The 26,606-nt window shown below is 33.2% G+C and overlaps 1 protein-coding gene across 4 annotated transcripts in view; it reads left to right on the top strand.

The window, feature by feature from the left end:
* centrocortin (cerebellar degeneration-related protein 2-like) overlaps positions 1 to 26,606 on the top strand; it is a 200,138-nt gene that overhangs the window by 82,751 nt on the left and 90,781 nt on the right. The window contains exon 2 of one of the 4 annotated variants that reach the window (XM_076372319.1): positions 4,938 to 4,970. The exons of the other annotated variants lie outside the window; for them this stretch is intronic. Coding sequence (XP_076228434.1) covers positions 4,938 to 4,970 — 33 coding nt within the window. The remainder of the gene's footprint in view (positions 1 to 4,937; positions 4,971 to 26,606) is intronic. 4 annotated transcript variants of the gene reach the window in all.

The raw sequence follows: 26,606 nt of genomic DNA, 5'->3' as shown, positions 1-26,606 counted from the left end.
GCTTCAGACCTTTAACTGAAAAATCAAATATTTTTATTTTTCACTTTTGATGAATGAAACTTTACCATCGTGTTTGTCATCTTGTGCTGATTACTTGTACAGATTACTTAATTGCAATTTTTTTTCGTGCCCAATTTGACTTTGAAGGGTTATAACCTTAGTCATAGTATATGACTGTATAGTATATGTAGTAATAGTATAAATATTTTTATTATGATCTTTTGCTGCGGTACTAACGGTTAAACTATTAATCATTCCTGTAACACACTTTGAAGCTAATATTTATTGTAATTAAGTTTCCATAACAAGACAAATCATATTAGTCAATCCCGAATTATCAATAGCATTTTATGTGCTAATTTGTACCTTCAGGAAATTGCTTCATTGTGCGTTTTAATTAGTGAATGGGTACAACCCCATTAATCAGTTCGCTGCTATAATAAAGTACTTTATGTGTCGGTTGCATGTCATGTCTTGTAATTTATTTAGTTATCTGGGAACGTTCACGACTGATCTTAACACATTGGCGCTGGAATTTGTCGTCGTCGACACGAATAAAAGGCATAGACATGTTTATCTACACTCAGGGACAAAAAACTAGCACACTATATAAATAAGATGTTTTTAACTTTTAAAACTATACATTGAATTACTTTTGATATTTATACTGTTTAATAAGAATAACAAATTATACGAAAACAAAGACATTTATTTTGCAATATGTACTAGTGGGATAAAAAGATAGCATCTTTTTAAACTACTACGTAAAAGAAAATATTACTTCAATATTTTGTAACTTCTCCTTTAGTCTGTATAGATTTAAATAATTTTTTAACAAGTTTTTTGTTTATTAATTGCTTAATAATGTACGAAATTGTCTCCCTCAGCATGTACTAATCTCATTAACTATGCCTAATAATTTTTTGAAGTTCAAGTCTGGTGACTTAGCCGGTCACTCTAAAGTTAAAATATTTCGTTATCTAAAGTATTTTTGTACATACTTTGCTTTATTAGCACTCGCTAATAGTTCGGTCAGCCAACAACAAAAGTGGCCAAACCTGAGGGGCGTGATCTCGTTAATCGCGAGTATACGTGTTCCATTATCGCACTTGTCCTTTCAGTTCGAGGAACAAGTTATTTACTAACCCTGTCGTTAGAGAACAATACCGTCCAGTTTCTGGGAACCTGGCACTCACGTCGTCGTAATAGCAAGAACAGTCGCTCCGAGAAATCCAATTGCGAGTCCAAAAACTTTTTCCCGCTCTTTGCTGCGCGACCAGATTAGTGTACGTGAGCGCCTCAGCGAATCATATACCAAAACCGAAAATTCGTGTGGGTAAGGTGTGCGCACCTTCGAATCTAACCACTTAGACGAGAGGTGCCAGGTTCATATAATCCATAATAAACTTATATGGATAGGGTACAGTTACTTTCACATTACGCTTTCAACGTTAACCAAAGGTTAATTTTCTCGTATTTACTTGTTGACGTTAATCATTCATTTTGACACGCTAATGAAAGGTTTTTATCATGGAAAGGCAAGATGATTATTATTATGTATTATTACTGAATCACCCTAGGATTTGCTATAGAGAATGGTATTAGAAAAGTTTGGGAGAGAGGGAAGTGAGGGCATTTCCTCTATGGTCTACTAGTGAACTCATTATTATTAGTAAGGCAACCTGGTGTGTAGACTCGCGCCTTAAACGCCCGGATGAGTGGAAGAGGTTTAGTAGATACTTACATACAAATTCACTCTGAATTGACTAGGAACAGGAAAGGTCTAGGGCGTGTTGGCCCTCTGTTGGCGGAGAATTAAAACTGCCGCCATAATTACTGTTCATTTTTTACAGAACTCAGATTTACATTTCTTTAAGTATTTCCGTATTGTCTAATATCAAAAATCGAGAAATGGGTATAACAGTTTTCAAAGGGAAACATAAAAAGAATTTTCATTTATCTTTAAAGTATCAGTAATGTGCAAATATTACATTTTAATCGTTTAAAATAAATGTCTACGTATATTCCTCTTTTATAGTTTTACTTCAATTATAGTAAATAAAATCAAAAATATCTTTGAAAAACGTACCTTAAATAATATATAACTTTATTAAGAGATCAACTATATGCTTACTTGTTCGTCTAAAATCATTCATTTTTTCTTTTAAGAATTTCAAAAATTTAAATGTAAAATGAAAGTACTGTTCATATAAATTTAATCTTGAAATATTTTACTTCGAGCACTCATGTATACATAAAAATTTCGAAAATTTATCATATGCTTTCGTTATGATACATCAGTTTAGTGTAACTGAATGCGCATTTAAATAATAATCAATTATTTGAACATCTGATCAAAAGCCCAAAATTACTCTCTCTTTTCTCACGATTAAATCGCGCGAAACAATCTTAAACAAATATACTAAGTATCTGTTCCTGGAAATAATATTGGTAAATACACAGTTGTATTTTACGGACGAAGGAAACAGTAATACGCGATGCTATCTCCCGGTATTTTATCAGTTTTTGTTTCACTGTTACCGACATATATTTCCGCCGGATGTACAAGGCCATTGTCTTTTTCGCATCGCTGTAAGCGAATACCAGTGCCTTAAAGTAACGAGCCACGTAAACACGTATATAATTTTTTTCTCGCAGCTTATAACTGCAACACCCTTCGGCTACCATTCGTTCTCATGGACTGTGTATAGATTCCTTAATTATTAATTACATTCGAATACTGCGGCGTATTACAATTATTAGGTGTTAAGAAGAGGCGGTGCAATTTTCTTTTAACGGTACAGTTGATACATATCTTAATCGCTACATTGGTATCTCCTGGTGTCGATAGGTTCACTGTGTTTTTATTTTTAATTAGTCTGTATTAGAGGTGTGCGAGAACGCAATAATCGGGTCGGACCAGGTTCTTAAAAAAGTCGGATTTATTCCAAAGTAAGTTTGCCTTTACGTTTCCGTAAAAGAAGTAATAAATTGAGTAAAATGTAATAAAATATAATGAAATATTATTGGGTATTATTTTTACCGCATATTATGTCCTCTACAATTTCAGAAATCTGGAGGACCCGCTCCGAAACCCCCCAAAATACTCAACTTGATATTTCCCGGTTTTCGCACATTTCTACTTTCTATATTAATGATGGTTATGCAAAGCGGACCACGTAAAGATTGTAAATTAAAAAATAAAGAAAAGTAATGTAGGTAGAAGGATTTTATGTTCAAATCAATTTTCTAGTACATTCTTAAGTTACCCATAATTTGATTCTTAAACTCTTATAAAGACTAAACTGATCACAACAATGATCATTTAGTCGACTCTATCTTTACGCGAGCATTAAACAAAGTTTCAACAAAAGTAAGATGATTGTCACATCAAAATTAATTTGTAATAAAAATTTCTTATTGCTTCTAATACATCTTTAACACATTGTTGACCGATTACCAGTTAACACGTGTTTATACTTGTAGTTATATAATAATAATATATAAGTTATATAAACTATATGTCCAAAGTTTCATTTCAATTCATTATGTATAAATAAAGTGTATTGAAATTTCTTTAGATTGTACCACTTTCAGATTTAATTACGGAATAATAACCGGGAACATGGATTAATTTTTGCGTAAAATTGACGGTCAACAATGTGTTAACAGTTGCGTACTGGTAACAAGAAATCTCGTTTTTATATAAAGATACTTAATTACGCAACCGTGCTAATTACTACAGTATTTAAAAAAATATTAAATTTGATTCGAATTGATTGTCTGTTTAAAATATATTACATAACAATATGATATCTGAGTTTTTCTATATGTAGTGATATCAGTTGATCTCACTGAAAATGACCATTTGCAAAATTCAGTTTCCTGAAAATTAGTTCAAAAATACAAACTGTGTTGTTAAAATTCCAATATTGCCGTAATAAGCTCAAACAGACCTTTCATCTCTGTTTTACGACGTATTTAGACTAACATCTATTATTAGTAATAATTTATTACGTGATCATAGGACGCGCAATTAAAAATTGTAGGTAAGCAATAGTCGACGCGTTTCATGTATATTTAAATGAATCAGCCTTTACGCCAGTGCAATAACAATAAAATCAATTTTACACGAAATTGGCCGTTTGCAACGGCGTACAACGGTTTGTTGCGCATATGCTCATTCGATTAAACCGTGGATCGAATAGGCTACGCCCATCGCACGTAAATAATTCCGTTTACTCTGTAAATAGAATCTTGATGCATATTCAACGAATTCTTTTATCTCTTGTCTCGGGATTACGATCGAATAATATTTGAACTACCGGTTATTGTTATTGTTTATCCTGAAATCCGCGGTCGGCGTTAAGCGTTTCGAACGTGTGCAGAAAGGTTACGTGTCAGCCTAAACAAACCCTATTAAAACTCGCAATTTTACGATTGGCTGGATCTCATGGACAATCTGGTAAAACCCGACGAAAACTGTAAATCTTATGGGATGATCATAAATTTCACGCAGGAAAATCCCAGGTAGGGCTTTGGACACGCGCAAACACGCAACCGTCGGACATCTTTTGTATCGTACGTAAATATCGACATGAACAAACTGCCGGTACGTTTTCCTACTAGGATTTACGTACTCGTGGCTCGCCTTCGAAATAATCCGTCGATCGAGCAAAATTACTGGCGCTCGGATTTTTACCGCTGGATTATACTCGGATTAAGATTTACTTGGACTTTAGTAGAGACCGGCTCAGCGTATGATTCTATTAATTTTTTCGTCGTTCCGTCTGTGTGTTTTCATAGATGATCATACACATACTTTTATGCGTGAACTTATATGCTTCATGAATATAGTCGAACACATACTGTACTTTGATGTCGTGCAATTTTTCTATACAGATCTATTAACATAACATTTACTTTTTTTGTTGCAGGTAAGTCCACGGATGTTTTATCATGGAAAAAAGGTTGAGTAGTTCAACATTTGTCTTCTATTTATTCTAATTAATCGTTGCCCCTTTTTCTATAATATCGACTTAGATTTCTGATGAAAATTTTCCATCGAATTCGAGAAATCGAAATGTTAATTATCTATTTTGAACCTGAGTGAAATATTACAGAGCTGTTATTAATTTTGTCTTCTGTTTATTCTAATTCATCGTTAACCCGTTTTTCTATAATGTGAACTCAGAGTTCTAATGAAAATTTTCGATCGAATTCGACAAATTGAAATGTTGTTTATTTAGTTTGAATGTGAATGAAATATTATGCGGCTATTATTAATGTTTAACCCTTAGAATAAACATAGACACGGAATAAGCATACAATTTTTTTCTTTTTCTACTAAATTATTAACGACGAAGTAATTCTGCACAGTTGTGGAAGAAATTATAGGAAAAGGGATTAATCTGTCGTGTTATATTTCGAAGAATGCATTTTGGAATATGTTGGAAAATATAATTCAAATTCTGTTCTATGATTTCATTTACCTTTTCATATAAAATCATGCTTTTTCACTTGCGATTTGAACCATTGCTTATACAACATGGTATTTTGAAAAATGATTCCTTTCTGAATTTCTGGTAATCTTCTACGAAAGTACTCTTTTGGTCTTTGATATACGTTCTTAATTTTCTGATTTACACAGTTACGTTTACTACGTTATAAGAGAAGAATTGCCGAACAGTCAAATCGACTGGTTTTTATTTTCTTGTGAAAATTATAAGAATGTATTTATTAAGAGCTCGAGTCATTGATATTTTAGTTTGCGTATTGCTAAATCAATTTGTTTAATAATCATTCAAAAAAGTAGCTGTATCTTTTAAATAATTGTGAAATAAGGAATCTGAAAAGAATCATTTTGACGTACCTAATAATTATGGTGTTAATTATATTTGGACCACACCGTTGGAAAAGACCATTGTACCACCGTGATACAAGGTCAACGCAATTTTCTCTGTTTGTTAAGGTACTTCTAAGAGGCATTATACATTCACAGTTACCAACTGATACAAATATAAGTTAATCTACTTCTTAAGATTAGTAGGATTGCTTGGTATAATTGTATAATAGTTCTATCAGAAATTACAGTTTCTTAATAACAATCAAGTATCAGGAATACTTAACTGATGGACAGAATGTATTTCAGATGTCTATATACTCCTTGACCCTACCTGGTTTAAATTCCACCGTAATCATGTTCTTGACCTTCCGAACGAAATAAAAAGTCTCCGTGGAACGAGTATCCTGTGATACTTCGGTAATCGCTTCAATTATCGCGAGTGCTCACGGTTTAACTTCTAACGTCTCTTTGTACAGTTATGTCATAATCTAACTGTTTTGACTACACGAAAGTCGGACAGTTATTTGTCGTTGCGTTTCGTTCGTCTTTTATACATTTCATTTTCACTCGACTGATTGAGTAACTGTGAGTACTTTATTCACTTTCTCCAGTAAAAAGTCGATGCGAGATGACTCAATATATTGTCTGTCGGAAAGTCATTTTGCCATTACGTCAAAAAAAATTGAAATAGGCGATGGAACTCGTGATAATACGATTGATACAATCTTCATGCGATACGATTGATCTACATACGAATATACAACGACAAAATTAATTTATGTGAAAGGTTTAAATGTAATCTTAATTCTGTTACAATATAGCTGATGTAACATCTAATTAATACAATTATTACATAGTTCAATACGAAATCGGTAATTTTGAATAAACCATTTTTAATTATTCTTTATTAAATCATAACAAAGTCATATCGCGATAAATGCACCTATCACATTAGATAGAAGAATATTAATTATTTACGATTATATTGTGATAAATATAGTCGAATAGAGTTTTGACAATTGAAACATAATTATTTTTAAAAATCTTTTGTTCATGTCATTCATTAATATGCTCATATTTCTTTAAATGTATATCAGATAGAACTACTTGGGTAATTATTTAAAACTAAAGGAATTACAAAATTAAACTTTCTTTATTTGGAATTCCTGATTTCGACCAGATTTTTTTATTAATGTTATCGAATACTATGGAAATGGTTTAGCAATAGTAAAAGTCGATGATAAATTGAACTGCAATTATCAATCTGATGCAGACATGAATTTGGTATTGAAGTTTATTAATTTATTAGAATGTAATTGGAATCTGTTAATTTTAAATCTTTCCTGTAGTTTCATAGTTATTGAAACAATTGAAATTACATATTAACACAATGATTAATAATAGAATAATATAAATAATACTAAATACATTAGTACTACCTGTTTATCTGTTATAAACAACATAAAGAAATACAGCAAAATATCACATGTCCTACTGGATAACACCTACTTATTAAAATCTAAATACTTTTTATTTTTACAAATGTAAAGTATAGGTCAATAATACACGCTTTATGAAAATTGACCTACAATACGTTGAAAGCTATATTTCTATAAATTATAGTAAATCATTGCAGTACACAATTACATAATATAAATTAAAGTGTTCGAAGAACAGTATTACATATGTACGCTGTTAATTGATTATTTATAATTTGGATATGTGTCGTTTAAAATTCTTCTAAGTTCTTAATTTTCTCTGTAATTTTCTTTTATTCTTTCAGTTTCTTTCTTCCAATAGTATACGTACAATTTCCTTCAGACTAATATAACATTGATACAAATCATATACATACTGTGAACTTTTCAATATGCTGCTGTTCTAACACTTACGTCACTTACTACGAACGTAGGTATCGAAGAGACAAAACCGGTACGCGCAATCGCTAGTATACTGAAGAAAAAAGCGTTACATAAACATTCGACCAGAAATATTTCATCAACGCATTGACTACCGTGTGACACACGTATTATTTCGGATCGATAGGTAATTTTCGCATCAACGAATGATTACATACCACGTCAGAAACATTAGTTTTTCAATAATAAAGAAATGACACCAGTCATATCTATTTATCTACTGATACTTTATCTATCGATAATTTAACCTTCTTATATCATACTAAAAAGTTTGCAAAGACTCGTGAAAGATAGAAATCTAATAATTAAGTCCTTTCGGGTATGTCAATTCTCTTCCAACTCCGACACCGTTCCTAGCCCCTTTACCTTTTTCGTATAATTTATTTATTTAACCAGTTAACTGCGTTCGGTGGGTATACACGTTATCTTAAAATCAAAATGACACTAATTCTTCCAACAATAAATTATTTTTTTTTCAGATAAACAAGAACATTCTTCCTCGTTTGCTTTAGATTTTCGTTAGAATATATTATGAGTGCAGTTAGCCTGCGTTAGACGAATATATACTTTATTATTTGTTAATATATATTTACTATATATTTACTTGAATACCTATTTAAAAAGTATCAACAAATGTAAATCCTCAATAAATTATGATAACATCTGTAATGGAGAAAGAAAAATTTGAAAGCATTAAACGCAACCGGAAATGATGTGTCATCTTGATGGGTTAAAATCTGAAAAGTCCCAATGATTTTTGCCACGACGATACACGAGGAAAGAAAAGTGAAAGTCGAGTTACCGACTAAAGCGACGCGTGAAAAAGTTCCGATAGAGACACTAAAAGTCGTTAATAATTGGATTTGCAAAAGCATAATGTTTCGTGTACCGTTAATCTCCCAGTTAGCCAGGACGAATTCGATCGGACATCAAGTCGTCCCTGAAGCCGTCTCGGTAAGCCAGGCAACGAGCGATTATATTCCCGGTAACGGTACAAAGTGCAGTGCGCATGGTGCATTTACGATAACCGAGCGAGGCCGTGGCGTAGTGCCTTCATAGATGCCTATCCAGGTAGAGATAGAGTCGAAACTTTGTGACCTGGAACGAAACGACGACGGTCTCGGATATGCACGTATATGCTGTCTACAATATAGCGTATACTTAGCTATATGCATCCGTAAGTACTTACACGGTTATACGTATGTACTGCGCGAGCTATACAGGTACAGTACCAGACACATCACAGGTAGTCCGAACATGGTTGTTTCAACGAATTACATCTATAATATCAATACGTTACGTATAATGATAGTCGTCGGCAATTCGTTCGATTAAATAACTTGCAATTAGTTAAATGAAAGAAACGTTGAAAAATGTTTAAGTAGTCTGGAAAATGTTTGAAATTATACGAAAATATTGAGCAAAGTTTAAAAATTCTACAACATGTTCAAATATGTTCGACAATGTTAGGATATGTATAATAATGTTAAAAAATATTGTAAAGTTTAGAAGTAGTCAACTGTGTTAGAACATGTTACCTGATGTTATAAAATAGTACAAAATTATTATTAAAAAATATTCAAGAATCCTGCCAAATATTATAGAGAATATTTAAAAATGCCAGACAACTCGAATGAAACAGCATTTGTTTCATCGAGAAACAACCTTCTGCATCTAAGTGCAATTGATTCTTTACAGGGCTATATCAATTTGCATTCAACTACCTCCTATATGAATACAATTTCAATACCCTACAGTTAATAACTTAATATTATTAAAAATTTAGTCCTTTCGTAGGAAAATTGATAAATTATTTTAAAGATAGAAACTGAAGTAGTAAATTCATTATTACTGTCGATGCTATTCCTAAAACAGTAGATTGAAATACACCTTGAATTGCAATGAACTAAAATTAGTCTAGTGCACATGAAACCATTAATCACAGGAATCTAACATTTCTTTTGCTTTGAAACTTGTTAAAAAGTAGATGTAAGTGATCTTTCTACACAGTCGTGCTAGGCTTTGAATATTACAAATATTAACTAAATGTATGTAATGTAATTTTTTTTAAAGAGATACCTATGCGATTCTATTGTGAAACTATATGAACTACAATATAATAATTTCTTTTAAAACATCAATTTTTATTGTAAACGCAAAAACATTTTATCAGAAACTAATTGTAATTATTTTGGTAAAATTAGTATAGGAAACAGTGAAAATTGTTTCTTTTTTACTTTTTTATTTAGAAACCCTCATCTTCTTATCGGCAGTTTGCTATGTATTAACTCAAAGGCAGAGTAATTGTACAATTTCATAAATATGCGAAAAACTATAATTATTACAGTTTTAGTAGTTCCATCCTAAAATTATATATTAAAATATATTATTATTTGATTGATATATTTTTTAATGGTTTCAAATGATTGTCAAGTCGAATGTTTGATACTTTACGAAAAGATATTCAAATTATTACTTCTTCGTTATTTCAAGCATCATCTCTTAGATATTATTTCAATCTGTCATATATTAATTTTTCCATATCATTTATTTCCGAATGTTGAATCTTGTAATCTATTACTTTTTAGTAAATTAATCAGCGACGTATAACTAATCTAGTCCATCCCCAAATCTCTAGGAAAACATAAACGTATAACGTTAAAGATATACACGTCTAATCAGAAAATAATTATTCATAATTATTTGCTTTGATATAAAAATTCTTACAATTATTTTAAACACTCACATAAGATATTAAAATAAATAAATCAAATAAAATATTTGACTGTCAAGAGAATTCCGATAACTCGAGAATTCCGATTTTTTTAAAACTCATAAATACGTAAAGGATCTCAAGAAAAAATTGAACAATTTTTATTCCGACCTTTTCCAAAAAGTTAAAACAAGAGATTCGTATTAATTAAATAAATGCTCGTATAAATCATATGAAACCGTTTAATTTAATTTTAACCATTTTTGGATATCTATTATAATTTTCAAAGTTGACGAAGAAATACGTTAATACCAGTCTCCATTCAACGATCGTTTCACCAATAACCAAAAACGGTGACAAACAACACTTTTTAACCCTTGAAATTTTCTACACACTTGAAAAAATGATAAAGGTTGTAATTTTCGAGTTAGCGAAATTCCTCAATGAAAAGTACTCCTTAGGACAATTATCTTATGTAACTAGACCTACTAGTCAGATCTTCCTTCACAATGATTGAAAAGAGCTACAAACACTTCTTGCAGAATTGAATAAACAGCCTGATTTAGTAACATGCAAATTGAGATATAAGTTAATTAAAGTTGTGAATAAACGCAGTGTTACAATTTTCATAAAAAAATAACAAAAAGTCTTGGTAGTTCCAGGGTTAATCTGTTTGCATTATTAGCGTATGTATGCGCGGATTTTTCTTGGTCTGTATCATCGAAGCGCATATGTGCGCGCCATCTTTTGCGGCATTATAATCAGAGCGCATATGAACCAGATTACGAACAGTTATACTATGACCATCATTACCGTCAAGATTTACTGGCCAACATTTTCCAATATTCATTGAAACAAGAACAATCTTCATCGAAGAACTTGTGTGACTAAATGCATTGGCCAGTTCAAGTACTTTCATACCGTGCAGAACAATTATAATTAATTTGTCAAATTATCCTCCATATAGATGCGTGTGTATTAACCATATCGCGCTAAATAAAATTACGAATTCCTTGCTTACATCACTTTCTTTTGAATTTTCTATACATTTCGAATCATTCTTATTTTGATGCAATGAAAAACATTTTTGGTGATAAGAGCTAATCTAAGAGAATTCCAATAATGCGCGAGTCGAGTCGTTATAAGTATCGCAATTAAAGTTCGCCAGTCACCGACGACCCCCGTAGCGCCGGTGGCGAGCCGAGTGCCGGTCTCCAGTGACCTCTATAGCATTACATTCATCACCGTAACAGGAACGACATATTACTCGATACCCCCGGTATAAAATTACTCGCCGGATTTATTGGATCATCTCTCGAGTAATTTAAGAGGAATGGTAAGCTGAACGCGGAAAGGCGTCCCGGAGAAGCGCGTGGAAGGCGTGAGAGTCTGGAAGAAGCACGCGGCATACCTGTCAAATCGTGAACTAGAGATATGCTGACTGCATTCCAGGATACTACGCGCGCATACACGCGCGTCCAACTGACACACGCCCAGAGGTATGTGCGAACCGGCAAACGCGAGTTACCTAGTTATGCGTTACCGGCAGGCATATTCGCCGGAGAATAAGTATACTGAAAAATTAACGCCCGCGCATGGCCAAGCCGGCGACACGCATGCGCTAATTACAGCGGGGAACTCTTCAAGCGACAAAAACGACGATCAAAAAGTGAAATACGTCGCGAGGGTAATCGTAAATTGAGCAGCACATTGGCTAAATCGATGAACCCCGCTTTTAGAATTTTTTAGGATGTTATCGTTAACGCGTTTCGTTGGCTCTTAACTTTTTATATTTACAATGAATTTTGTTATAGCATGGTTTGGTGTTACCACAGAATAATAACAAATCTTTTAGCCACGCAGACATTGGAATGATAATAAAAATTACTTCGAGGATATACTATTTTATGCAGTTTACATATTCGTTAGATTGAAGCTGTACTTGTACTAGTAAAGTGAAATATGTTTTATAATGATTATTTGATTTTGCAATTGAACGGAATTTTTCAAAATCAATGTTATAACTGTTACATCACTTTTCTCTACTTCATTTTGTGAAGTTAAACGATTTATGTTGTTTCATAGTTCTTTCTTTCTTTCATTCAATTCGTAGAAGTTACTTTAATGTTAATAATTTTCTAGGTTTTACACTGGTTTTATCTAATATCATTAAGAAACGGGTTAATGATATTTTGAAAGCTGAATTTATTGCAGCACTATAACGCGAAGAATGCTATCTTCTGTAAATTGAGTTTCAAGATGTACAAACAATAGATATTCGTAAATTATGTTCAATTGAGCTCGAGTAACCGACATGCAATGATCTCTGAGACAATGGATATGTATTAATAGAGTATAAATGAATTTTAAATCAATTGTAAATCATTTAAAGGTGGCCAGTTAGAAATTTATGATTGTTCACTGCGTATATTTCTGTCTTTCTCGGTTTATGAATTAATAGAAAACATAGGTAGCGATTGAATCCTTCCTTTGGTAAGTGAATTAATAAAGCTAATAAATAAGACGGATAGATAATAAAATATTTTCTTATAACCTATCCATAGTAACATTTTTTATTTAAATATTTCAGTAGTATTTTATTTAAATAGTTAAATATTTAATGTACTAAGGATAAAATGATATTTATAAAATATTTAATCCTAATAAATTTGTTGTCACGGACAAATGATTTTCGGATATATCTTTTACAGTTTTTTGTTGGAAATTACGTGTCGATTGACTGTTATGTATTCACTCTCGTATCTACTCACTTCCTTTACAATTGTCCACAAAATGATAGGTAATAATTAACTACTATTTAAAACTTTGTTCTCAAAGATTCAAATGTTCCTTTATTTACTGAATATATTGGCTTATCAATTTGCAATTAATAAAACGCATAATATATTGCAAGTCAGAAACTTTCATTAATCGTAATTTCCGATAGCATTCCGACATGTAGAAAACTCTATTCTTTGATAAATGTAAACCATTAATATCCTTCGAAACTTAACCAGTTTCACCAGGATTACTATTCGATCTAAAGGTCGGGTAATTCAGTAAAAATGATGATCGTCACAAATCTGCTACCAATATCCAACAGTATTAATCGACGCAATTATTTTCCTCGTACGAAGACATTTGTGAACGTCAAACGTCATTTGTTATTCAGCGACGAACATTCCGAAATCGGTTAGTTTAATCCTGCCAAGGTCCTCGGTTCATCTATACACTTAAAATGTTATTGAAAGAGTAAAAACTCATAATCTAGTCAAAGTTTTCTTCTATTATTTTCAAACCAAGCATTCTTAATAAAATAAGAATACGACTACATCGAACAAAATTAAACGAACAGAGTAGTATAAAGAAGTACGTCTGTATACACAAATAGAACAAAACTCCATAATTCAATTGATGATTACTATCAAGAAATTCCGTTCAGTGGATTAAATAGAAGTGAAAGAATTATATGGACGCGATTAAGGACAGGGCACATTAAAATTACTCATGATCACATGATTAAGAAATCTTGACTTCTCTTCGGTATTGGATATCAAAAACTAGATACAGTACAAAACATTCTGTATTTTATGAATCCACTACGCGTTAGCGATAAAGAAGATATATACTCGTATTTAATATTCATTGCCCATCCACATTGACATCCGAAAATCCAAAAAGAAAAAAATCGAATATTTGCTAGATATAAACTTATTCTTCAAAATATAGAATGATCCACTAATATTAATCGCTATTAACGTGAAATACTTATCTAAAAAAAATAAAATACAAACGTAAATAGCTCAAAAAGAGCTCAGAGGAAACAGCAAGATCAATCTCCTAACTGCCCATGTAATAAACGTATTACATAATAAATATTAATAATGTTACATAAATATTACAGAACTCTTACTACAAATACATAAAATAAACAAAATTTAGATCTTCCAAAAATATTCTTTCTTACTTTTTTTCAATCTATTTTTAACACATTCACGACGAACGTTTGTTTCAGTAGTAATAGTTACAATATCCATTATTAAATGCAATACATCGTCTTTATAAAATGCAAATAAAATTCAAGAAAAAAATCTCGTCAACTTACTTGACGTTGCACCATGCGTTATGATTTTAAGTAAAAACACACGTGAAAGTATTTTAACTTTCTTCACGCAAGATACAAAATGTTGAACGTCACAAATATGTGACACTGATCGCGAAGGTGTTAACACATTCACAACGGAAGACGAGAATTCTCGTTTTTAAAAAATCAGAGTTGTCGTCGTGAAACGGGAATTTTCGTATCCCAATGCGAATGTGTGTATTAAACATACAATGAAGTTTATATTCGTCAAATACAGAACAAATACATTTATAATATATTCTGGCGAAAAACTAGAGCAAAACGAAGAAGAATTCCATGTTTATCTGAAAAAACGAATAATTGATTCTTGAAAGGAATAGTGCCATTTTGACTGTTAAGATGACGTGTATACTCATCGAACGCAGTTAACTGTTTAAAATAGTCTGTTCTATAGGAGAGTTTCAGCAAAAATTGCCCGATGCGAATGAGTTAACAGGTTGACGGTCACTAGAATTCTGAGCGTTTTGTATATTAATACTTATTCTTCCGTAACAATGACAAGTGGTACTAAAAATAATTACTACCAACTTGTTATTACTTGTCATTCAGTGCTAACGTTACACTGTTATTTAATTACTTATGTTACTAAATATTTTTACTCGACATCAATTTTATTATTGTAATTGCATTCAAGAAAGTTGTAATCTCCGGTTATCGATGACCACCGTCGCAGTCAATGTGTTAATTACGAATAACGATTTCTAATATTGATTTTCGTACAAGATTAACAGGAACTTGTGCGGCAGTCAAGAGGTTAAAGGTTCGCGTTGGAAGATGGTAATTTTGGCACGCGGTTCCACGCGGTGAGAATGCAGGAGACGGAAACCCGCCGCGAGGAATTTCCATTTGTATAGCCGCGCGTACGAAGAAGAATGGCGGTAAGCACGCCCAGAAATATTTTCGTAGCAACGAGTGAACGGGGTGTATGTTTTCCGACGCGTGTATTACGCCCGCGCGTCGTAAAAACGAGGAACCAAGGATGTGCATCAACGCGTAATTTACAGCTGGTGTGAGATCTTTCCGGAGGATTTCGCGAGAAATATTCAGCGACTCGTGTCGCCGGAAGTACAGAGTCACCGGGACGCGCGGCTCGTTTCTACGTACGGTACTATGTTGTATCTGCACGCAGAACCGTTCTCTGATAGGCTACCAACGCGACGCGTCGTGTAATTTAAGTGTATAGGGGTCTCACTTCGAAGCGTACAGCTCAATACTCGAAAGTTTCGAAATTGTTTTCTATAATTAGTTAATAATTTAAGTATACAGTGGTCTCACTTCGGTTCGTACAACTCAGTACTCGAAAGTTCTGAAATGATTTTTTTAATATGGTTGAGGTTCAAATAATTTGTAATATAATATATGAACATTTACGCATTAATCGAAAGACATACAGAACGTGTCCACATCAAATAAAATGAAGAAAGCGTAAAAAATGAAATACACAAGATGAGTAGCGAATAATGAAAATAGTGAAAAATATTTTTTTCTATTATCATATCATTTGGTTGCTGAATTACAGTGATTATTAATTAAATTTAAAAAGACAGCAATTCAGATATCATAGGATTATTGACTAATTATAGATAGATGCACATAGATGAATAAACAAAATTAAAGAAAGCCTTAATATTTCATATTTACATGTTTATATGTATGATAATAAAATTATAATATAAAGTAAACTGAAGAATGAAATAAAGATTAAAAGTCTTCAAAATAAGATATTTATAGCCAAGAGAATAAATAAAAAAGTTATTTGCACGTATTAAACATGTATTGCATATGTAATATTAAGAAGCATGTAGAGAAAATGAAACTTTTAATTTAAAATCCTGTAACGGCAATACCTTTTACAGCGATGCTCGCTTAAATTTCACAGAAATCTGCTCGGTTTAATACTACTGCGCCATCTCTACTCTTCTCCCACTAGTCACTGTCTCGAATTCTGTGTAACGTGATCCCAGTAGACAGAAAGGGAAAATGCATACAATGAGCGAAAGAAAAATGGTCGAACTTCAATCTTACTTTTTCAAACGCCGTAATAGTAGTTTATTGGGATTCTTCTCATTAAAATGAGTCCAAACACGGCGTAAATCGGTTTACTATTATCGATTTGGGGGAAATGAACCTTTAACTTCGTTAATTAGATTAAGTCGGTAAAACTAATCTGATTTACGTCGTGTTTGAACTCATTTTAATCAGAAAAGTTTCAACGATCTATCGGTACTACACTTGAGAAGGTAAAGTTACAATTACTGCAATTGAAATTTTCTCTTCACTGCATACTTATATTTGACGCGTGCGGCATCGCTTTGAAGTCTCGCATCTCGATCCACGATTTTCGGCGGACTGTGTCTATCCCACTTCCGCTCATTATATCGATTCCGTGCCTTTGTCAAGCTGTGCTCGAGTCAAATCTTGAAAGCAAATTGCTTCCTCCTGTTTTTCGAAATTGTGGAATTTATGCGAGCATTACTGTAAAATGTTTCTTACACAGCACAGAGTTAACTACCACATAACTTTCCAAACATAGTAGAAATACACATTCAGCAGATATTAAGCTAATCAAACATACAAAATAAATCAGAAGAAACCATTCCACTACTCTTCAAGAACTCATTAGTACACGATCTTATTTCAAATAACTAGCAGTAAAGAAAGCAGCAGACAAGCTTTCATCTAATTCATTCAGTACTTTGCTATACCTCTCGAAACGTGACAAATTTCCATGAAATCAGAAACGTCGGGCTTTACGAGTCAGCCGCCGTCATCCAGGCAATAAATTTTCCTGAATAAGTAACTGTAGCGCACAGAAGCACGGTGTTAATATGAAACGGCCCGAAGACGTTAAAGGATATTCTGCCGGATATCGCATAGACGTAGAGGTATACGTCCACTGCACGGTAGATGGGATTACAAGGAGGAAGAGAAGTCTTCGAGGAAGGTGCCCGTTGTGACCGCCCACCGGTTACTCGACCGTAATGAGAGTGCCACGAGATTAAGGGTGCAACCGTAGACGGCGTTCTATACTTTGCGTACATTTGTGACTTTTCTATTTGCGCTTCTGCCAACATTGACGTCCGACGCGTATGATTACGCTCGATAAGCATTCCGGTATAGTATTTCCCTTTCTTTCATTTCATTCTTTTTTTCTCGCAAATGAAAATTCGACGTTTATACATGTGTCTGCTCGATAAGCGTCTCAGTATAGTATTTCCTTTTATTTCATTTCATTTTCCTTTCCTCGCAAATGAAAATGTTGCGCGATATTCGACGTTTTTGCACGTGTCCGCTCGAGTCGGAGACTTCCGCGTTTGAATCTGATTCGAACGAGTTAACGACGATAATGAGGCTGGTATGCGTTTAGGGCGGAGCGGCCAGAGTAAGTATTCTCGGGTCTACTGCATTTTAATTTCTGTCACCTGTTCCCCTGAGCGTGCCGAGTCAGCTAATCCGAAGTGACTTGACGCGATACGAGTTTGATGGCAAACCACGCGAGCGGCAGAAAAACTACCGTAAACTTCGTTACGGTTAATCAGAATGTTTCGATATTTATACGGGAAACTGGTTGAAGAGACTAATCGAACTAACTGGAAGAATATTTGATTGTTTTTGTTCAGCCATATGTAAGTATTTACTTACGAACATTTATTCTGAAAGTAATATACATAAATACGCATAAAATTCGGTCGTATATATTTGTATATATTTTTTAAAGACGACATTGTTATTGTGCATTTATTATTGTCAGCGGGCGCAAGTAGGTATTAGTTGTAAAATATTACATTTGTTTATAAAGGATACTGCATCATCGCATAAATAATCTGATTTTTTATATTTCTTTGATTTTTAAAAATAAAGATAAACGGAACTATTTTTTAAGTAATTACAATGTATAGATAGACAATTTATAGATAATGAAGGAGAATATATCTTCGATTAGAAACGGATTTGTTTATCTTTATTTTTAAAAATGAAAGAAATATAAAAACCGTATTATTTATGGGATAATACTTTTAAAATAGACGAAATGGTGTGATTGTTGTAGGATTCAAGGGAAATCAATTCTAGTTATTTCTATAGATAAAAATATACAAGCCAGAGTAAAAATGAAAACTAAAGCAGATAATATGAGGTATCAGTTTTATAGATAAGAAAGTTAATAACGCTACCGATATTTGTGTTCAATGTGGACGCGATTTCGTTGTAAAATATATACCTACTACGTAATAACTCGTTACAAGGCTGTTAGAGAACACGTTATGCAACATCTACCCTAATCTATAGATAGGTACTTACTTTAATGCTTATACGTATCATAAGTAGCAATATAACTTATGTTTCTAATAATTAAGATATGAACAGCTCTAAATGTAATTATATTATACGCATGCATATATTGGATGCACTGAAATTTTTTACTTTGAAAGCACAGAAACGTCTGTAGAAGGGCAATAACCCAATAGTAGGGTACGTTTCTTGCTCTATTTCCCTGCACAAATGGTCAAACGTCTCTGACATTCCTTTCGCACAATAATAAGTAACTTATAATTTATTTACTGTGTTAAATGAACTCTCAAAAATATTTTCTATATCACTTTTCTATTTATTTTTATGTTACTTATTTCTTTTTATTTTAATTTTGCAGATTCAGTTTTACCATTAAGTATATCCTTTATTTCTTACCTCGCTATCTATTCTACTATATAAGTATACATATACTTGCTTGTACGTATTTTTATTTACAAAATAAACCTCTAATTTCCCTGATTACGTATCGATTAATAAAATTCATTGAAGTCTTCGGAACAACAATTCACTTCGCTTTTCCAGTGATCGATCAGTAAATTGGCCGAAGTATCGTATAACTTAAGATATAGGTTACTTTCGATCAAGTGTGTCCTTTTATCAGAAAGTAAGTAAGTAAAGAGAACAAGCTCAATGGACACTCCCGACAGATAATTTCCTACTTATCATCGGATGATCAGGAAATGGAAAACGGTTAGGAGTCGCGTCCCGAGAGGAGGACAAAAGCGGAAAGAGAAAATTCAAAAGCAAGTACGATATCGACGTAATTGAATGCGACTTTAATGAGATTGGAAACGTGGGACTCGATTCAGGAGAAGAAAATATAGGTAATCCGTACCACACGCGCGTGTGCCTAGCATTTCTATAGCATCCTAAGTCACGTCAATGCCCGGGTTCGCGAGCGCAGCCTTTGTTTCCATTGCAAATACTGTATTCACGGGGACGAATGTCGGTGGTCGCCGCGCGGGATTACATTATTATCGTTCATCGACATTTCAATTGTTTCATTCTGATCGAACGAAACTTTATTTTCTTCCATTTCCCTTTAATTTATGTGATGCTCTACTTTTCTGGGTGTTTTTCAGTACCCAAACTCAGCAGTGTGTTCTACAGCTAAACATAGAACTAGAATGTCATGTAATAAGAAGTATACAGGAATGCTTTGTTTAAAAGTTATAATACGAATATGATACGTGACAAGTATATAGGTATTTACATCAATACGCCGTATATCAGTTTAATTTGGAATGAGGTAGATAATAGTGTTTTTGTTTCGTAGGTACTAACATAAGACGCATTATAGATAATTTTACTCCTTTCGTGCATAGTTCTGCTGAAACCAGAAACAAATGAATATCAAATTGTGCATTGCTATAAAGGGCCGATACTTCAAAATGTATGGTAGACAGTGACAAATCGGATCATTTTCTATAATATTTGATAATCAATAAATCAAAATACTCGAGCATTATAATAAAAAAGAACAACCATTTTTTAATATCTCTTTTGCAAATGTAAAATAAAACGAGAAAAATATAATCTGCGATATAACAAATTCTATATAATTATAGGCCTCGGTCTATAAGTAAGTGTCTATAGTTTTATGTTTTATATTTTAGTTACAACTTTTCAATGGATGATCTATGGATTTTGTACGAAAATGACAATGTAACCTTATTTCTAGTTGTAGAACACCATGGTAAGGGTAAAGTACTATACTTTTTACATAAGCGACTGCACAAGTGACGAATTTTCAATAAATCACGTAATTGTCAGTATTTCTTGAAAATAAGACAGTCGTATTTAAATGTTATACATATGTATGTATATGTATAATAAGATAGATAATCGGTTGTTATTTAAAACAGAAATCAACTAATTCGAGAGAAGGATTGTGCTTTTAATGAAAATGAAATGTAAACACTTGCAAAATGATACAGCTCACGTGTTATTGTGATGCGTGTGTTTCATAAAAAAATAAATATGGATGATACGATAAGAAATATTTGCAGCGTATTTGCAGACACTGCTGTGTCGATTGCAATTTCCGAAAAATGCTTCATCAATTTTATACGTGATGATAAAATAAATAATAATATTAATGGTAATAATCATTGATAAAATAAATTATTCCCGGTAAAATAGTGCTTATAATCTATTCGTCTATAAAAAAATCCATCGAGACTTTCGCGCTCACCCAACAGTTTGTCCTCTCTCAATTCTCAGTTGATGGATAGTTTGGGACGGGCACGATAGGTGAACGTAGGGTTATTTTGATGCATAGTGAAATCTCCATTGTAAGCGGTTCCCGAAGAGAAATTGTGCATAAAACTTTATGCGCGCGTTTAACTACATACATTATATTTACATCGCATAAATAAACAAGCAAGTAAATAAATCAGATAACAACTCGGTTATGTTGATTGCGTGTAGCAGATATTTTAATAGGTGATTTTACAAGCTATAATAAGATGAAAATCAAGAGTGTCGGAATTGCGGATTTGGCTTCGTTTTCACTATGTTAATGATTAATATCGGCGAATAGCGGCACGCGAGTCAAGTCTCTGCCTCTATCTTTTGTTGACCTGCCCCACGAATGCCACATCGACGGATGGTTATATCGTAGAAAAATATTTAATTGTAAATTACTCGCAAACTGAGCTCCTAACATAATTTTACTACTTCTGATTTTCATTTCACCTATATTACTTTATGAAATCACACTTTAAAATATTAACAACGTCTACTCGAGAGTATAAAATCTATAGAATTTGTATCTTTTTTTATACCTTTTATAGTGTTATGTGATATTTACATTCACGAACACGGATTCAGAAATTTTAACGACTTACATAATATCTTTACTGACTCTTACACAAAACTGATGCTGATTAACCAATTAGCTGTTGCTGAATTTGAATTATTCTGGTACGTGTACGTGTTCATATTTACAAATGATATTTTTAACCATTTTCATGCTAGTAATGTATAATGTATACCTATAAAATTAATTGTTTCGAAAATGAATGTTCCCTTAATCAGTTACCTGTGTTTCGACGAGTATTATACTGCTCATAATACAAAACCTTGCCATTTCTTCATGACGAGTATCCTCGCCAATAACACCTAACTGGTTAATTTTGCATTTTTTTATTCGGTTACGGGTAACAAATATTTCGTTCATTTTGTCAAGGAGTAATTATATTAGCAATATTTACTTAGATGTTAACATATATTTGTCGATTAGATACCAAATATTTCTTCAAAATTACTTTGAGGAAACTGTAAAAATAGATATAAATACATTTAATTTATTTACCTACTATAAATTTACATATATATATACCTGGCTCATCTTCTTAAGAATGGAAAATACCATTTTTAAAGAATTTAATTTTGGTAGCAACACTTGTCACGTTTGTTCGATATCAAAGAAACATTGACGCAACGTCGCGAACGAAAACGAAGTTACGCTTCTCAGGTATCGCGGCAACAGCTGACCTAATTGCGATGTTTAACACTCGTTTAGCACATTCATTGTCGGCAATTAACGCGACACGCAACTACGAATTAGTTAACCACTGAAGAAGGAAAACAGTTTTCTAGTAACCCGTCATTTTACTCGTGTGCAAACAGCGTTACCCGTCTCGGATGTTAAGCTATTGTGTAACATATTAAATGTGATTTCTATGCAATTTATGAGATGTGTTCCCTTTCAAAAGCTTAAAAAGTAGGAAAAGTTTAAAAAAATTTAATAATCGATAAAAAGCTGTATAAAGTTAATGTGTTATTTTAAAATGAAATTTTATTTGGCAAAATGTTTATTTATTAAGAAAAATATCTTTGGAAAGATTGATAATATTATAACCGGTAAATTGAAATATTTTACCCGTTAATATATTTTATTTTGTTTGTCATTTTATACATAAAAATGCTAAAGAGATCAAAGAAAATCAACAATTTCCAGAACACAGCTATATGACCTTACGCGTGCATGAAATTAATTGACATTACGGTGAATTTAAAAATTACTGTTACTGAAAGTAAGTTAAAGTGACAATTAAAAAACGTTATGTCTTTCTATAATAATCGACGCTTGTACCTTTTACGGGGTTCTAAACTGCTTGCAAAATTATGAATTCTTTGAATTATGTATGGACGGATTTGAAATCATTTCAGTCTTTCTTGTAACGTTTCTTACCAGAAAGTTTCGTAACGTATTTAAATTTTTTTACTTGAAGAATTGTAAATGTAATGTCCAAGTTTACGTTTTTGCTTGTTTACGCCACTAGCCGTTGGTACGTATATTACATCTATATTCATCGATCAATTTCATGATTACGGTTTCACCGTGTTCTAATTTATTTTTCTTCTCTATTTTGTTTGTGGTATGATATCAACGTGTTTTCATTTGACCGACATTTCGATATAAACAGCAGAATTTTAATAACAAGATCTGATCTATAAACGGTAATTAGATTCAACATGGTATATATTTAACATGTTGACCGCCAAATTAACGCTCATTAAAATTCTCGTACAGTCGAAACAGCCTTCTTAACATTTTAAGCGCTACAAAAATCTTGACCGTCTCTCCGTGGAGTTATTCTTTTGTAGCACAAAACAGCAAGAACAATTATTAATTATTTGGCGTTACTATCCTTGCGTTATACTACTATCAATTTAATTACTTACATATTGCGATTGTTTTCAAGTTTTCATTTAGAAGCATCGGTCATCAGTGACTGACTTGGCGCTTAACGTGTTAATGAAGTGGAACCTAAAAAGTTAGGATTGTTCTTCTTTCATCCCATCAAATCACCAAGAAGAGTAAGTTGTAAATCTATAGAAAAAATTGTGTTGCCTGAAAACCGCTGAAAGTATTAACAAAGCATTTGGGGAGAATACTGCGAATAGAAGAACAGTGCAGCGCTGATTTGCAAAATTTCGTTTTGCCGATGTTTTTGTTTTGCAAAGTGGGTCGCGTGATGAACAAACAATAGTTTATAACGATGTCTTTAGAATCTGTTAATCCTAAAAATTCACAATCTTTTAAAAAAGAAATATATTCGTTAAAAACACGTTGGCAGAAGTACATCGAATCGAATAAAACACATTTTGATCGAATAAACGTCTTTTAGAACATCAAATAAGGTTTCGTTTTCTTCTCCACAAAATCTAACATTTCGTATGCATCGACCTAATACATATTTCTTTATAAACTGATAATCCTTCGACTCGAACGTTTAGAGTATAAACTTTAGATGCTGGAAATCGTGACACGGCCGCGGGCCGACCATCGCTCGGAATTACCATCTTCGATTTGGAAAGTAACGGTCTGCGGGGTCAGACGATCTCGACCTCGTAGGTGCATAATTTCAATTTCCTTCATACTAATTTCAGGCTCGACGGTCCGAACTTATTCGCGATAGCCGTTCGCGGTTTCGAGCGAAATGAAATCGATCCGATCGACCGGCGCGATCGCTCGATCACGATCCCCGTCGACCGTGCTACCAGTTTTCTAGTTTCGTTCGCGTTATGTAGGACCCGAACCGTCGGCGTCGGCTGTTGTTCCCCGAGTGAACGATCTGCAAAAATCCGCTTGACACATTGCCTCGGATTCGTGGGCGCATTGTTCACCTCGTTAATCCACGATCCCTTTAAACGGTCGATTTTTCCACCATTAATCTTAACGCTTATCGGAGATCGGTGACGTGTATCATTCGATCTGACGTAACGTTCTCTGCCCGTAGGTTGCATTCGAAATCGCCGTATTTCTAGCAATTTTTTCTGTCTGCTCGCTAGTTTATCCATCACGGTGTTTTTGATCGGTTGCTTCGGAGTTAGTACGTGGATGGGAGGTAGGTGTCGCGTGACAATATTAACATTCGATTCAATTGCAATAGTGCTATTACGCTGCGGACAGAATCTGAAAAAAAACAACTACGGTAGATTCCCGTGTAACGTGACGCGTTGTATGAATTCGCGTTATAGGAAATCGTGTGGTTCAAGATTTATCTTGTGTAACACGAATAATACAAGGTAACATGTTTTGAATAATTGTTACCATGCCAGCTCTTATTTTCTATGTTGTATGAAAAATAGAAAAATTAGGGAACAAGGGAAATCGGTAACAACGAAAAAAAAGAATATACAGTCCCCGATCAAAAAGATAGTGCCGCCATTGATGTCACCTTTGAGAAGATCAGACGAATCAGCAATCTGATTCTTGTCTGGTCGTTTCCTCGTATTACTTTTTTATAACTCGGATTTAATTTCTTTTCTTAACTCTTGATCTTAACCCATTGTACTCCAGAGATGCCTCTCAGTCGCCAATTGATTTTTTACGGTAAAATTGTTTAGTTAGTTTCTGAAATTGTCGTCTGTATCTCATTAAAAGATATTGAGCATTTCCAGTGAAACACTTTTGGAGTACAAAGGGTTAACATGAAGAAATTCTTATTAAATTACCTTTTGTGTCTGGACTTCCAATACTATGGTTGCAACGAAAAATATGTATTAATTAATTTATTAATTTTTAAATGCGAAAAATTCTTGCATTTATGGAAATAGTAGTTGCAAAATTTAAGACGCATTATAAGAATTCGTGTTACAGTAATGCTCGCTTAAATTCCACAATTTCGGATCCTAGCAGTGGAATTTAACCGAGCAGCAAACACAGGAGGAAGCTATTTGCTTCCAGGAACTGACTCGAGCATAGCTTGATAAAGGCAGAGAATCGATATAATGAGCGGAAGCGGGATAGACACAGTTTTGCCGACTTACTGTGATTAACAAAAAAATTGAAAGTTCATTTACCCGAAATTGATAAAATTATACCGGTTTATGTCGTGTTTGTACTCATTGTAATGAGAAAAATCTCAACATTTTATCGGTACTACGATGGAGAAGATAAGGTTAAAATTATTGCAATTGAAATTTTCTTCGTTATATGCTTATATTTGACGCGTGCGGCGTCTCTTTGATCTGTCTCTGTCTTTCTTCCCTTCATTATATTCACTTTTTGCCCTTGCTTACTGGGATCACGTTACACTGAGCTTGAGACAGTGAGCAGTGGGGGAAGTGTAGGGATAGTGCAGTTGAATTAAGCCGAGCAGATTTCTGTAGAATTTAAGTGAGCATCACTGAATACGGAAATCTATTGTAATTTTAAATGTTTGAAATGACATAGCCATTAAACTATTTTTACAAACATTCGAAAGTGTCGCAATTCTTCTAGCTTTCCTGTCTGTTTGTGGTTTTATTTATTATACTGCCTTGAATTGGTAGTTTCAAAATTGTATGAGTAGTACTTACTGTGAACCTCTCACATTCTGAGTCAATCCTAAAACTAACACGACACGGGGGCAAGGGGAATCGGTCGCACGCTCTATTTCGGTCCTTCCGGAAAGCATAGTAGTCGGATCTCTGCGTAGAAATGAAATTCGACGTCAATGCTCCTTACATCTTGTTTATGTGAACTACCATAATCAGTTAACTGTGTTTCACGAATATATGCGTCATCTTAAAGCCCGAAATGATACTGATCTTCTCATCGATGAATTCTTTATTTCTTGAAATACACATGTAATTCTTCGTTTTGTTTTAGTTTTTCCTTACAGTATATAATAGATGCATATGCCCTACGTCTGACGAGTATACACTTCATTGTTTGAT

The sequence above is a fragment of the Nomia melanderi genome, chromosome 11, assembly GCF_051020985.1.
Source record: "Nomia melanderi isolate GNS246 chromosome 11, iyNomMela1, whole genome shotgun sequence".
NCBI lineage: Eukaryota > Metazoa > Arthropoda > Insecta > Hymenoptera > Halictidae > Nomia > Nomia melanderi.
Note: the sequence above shows the minus strand (reverse complement) of the source record. Positions and strands in the feature narration are given on the sequence as shown.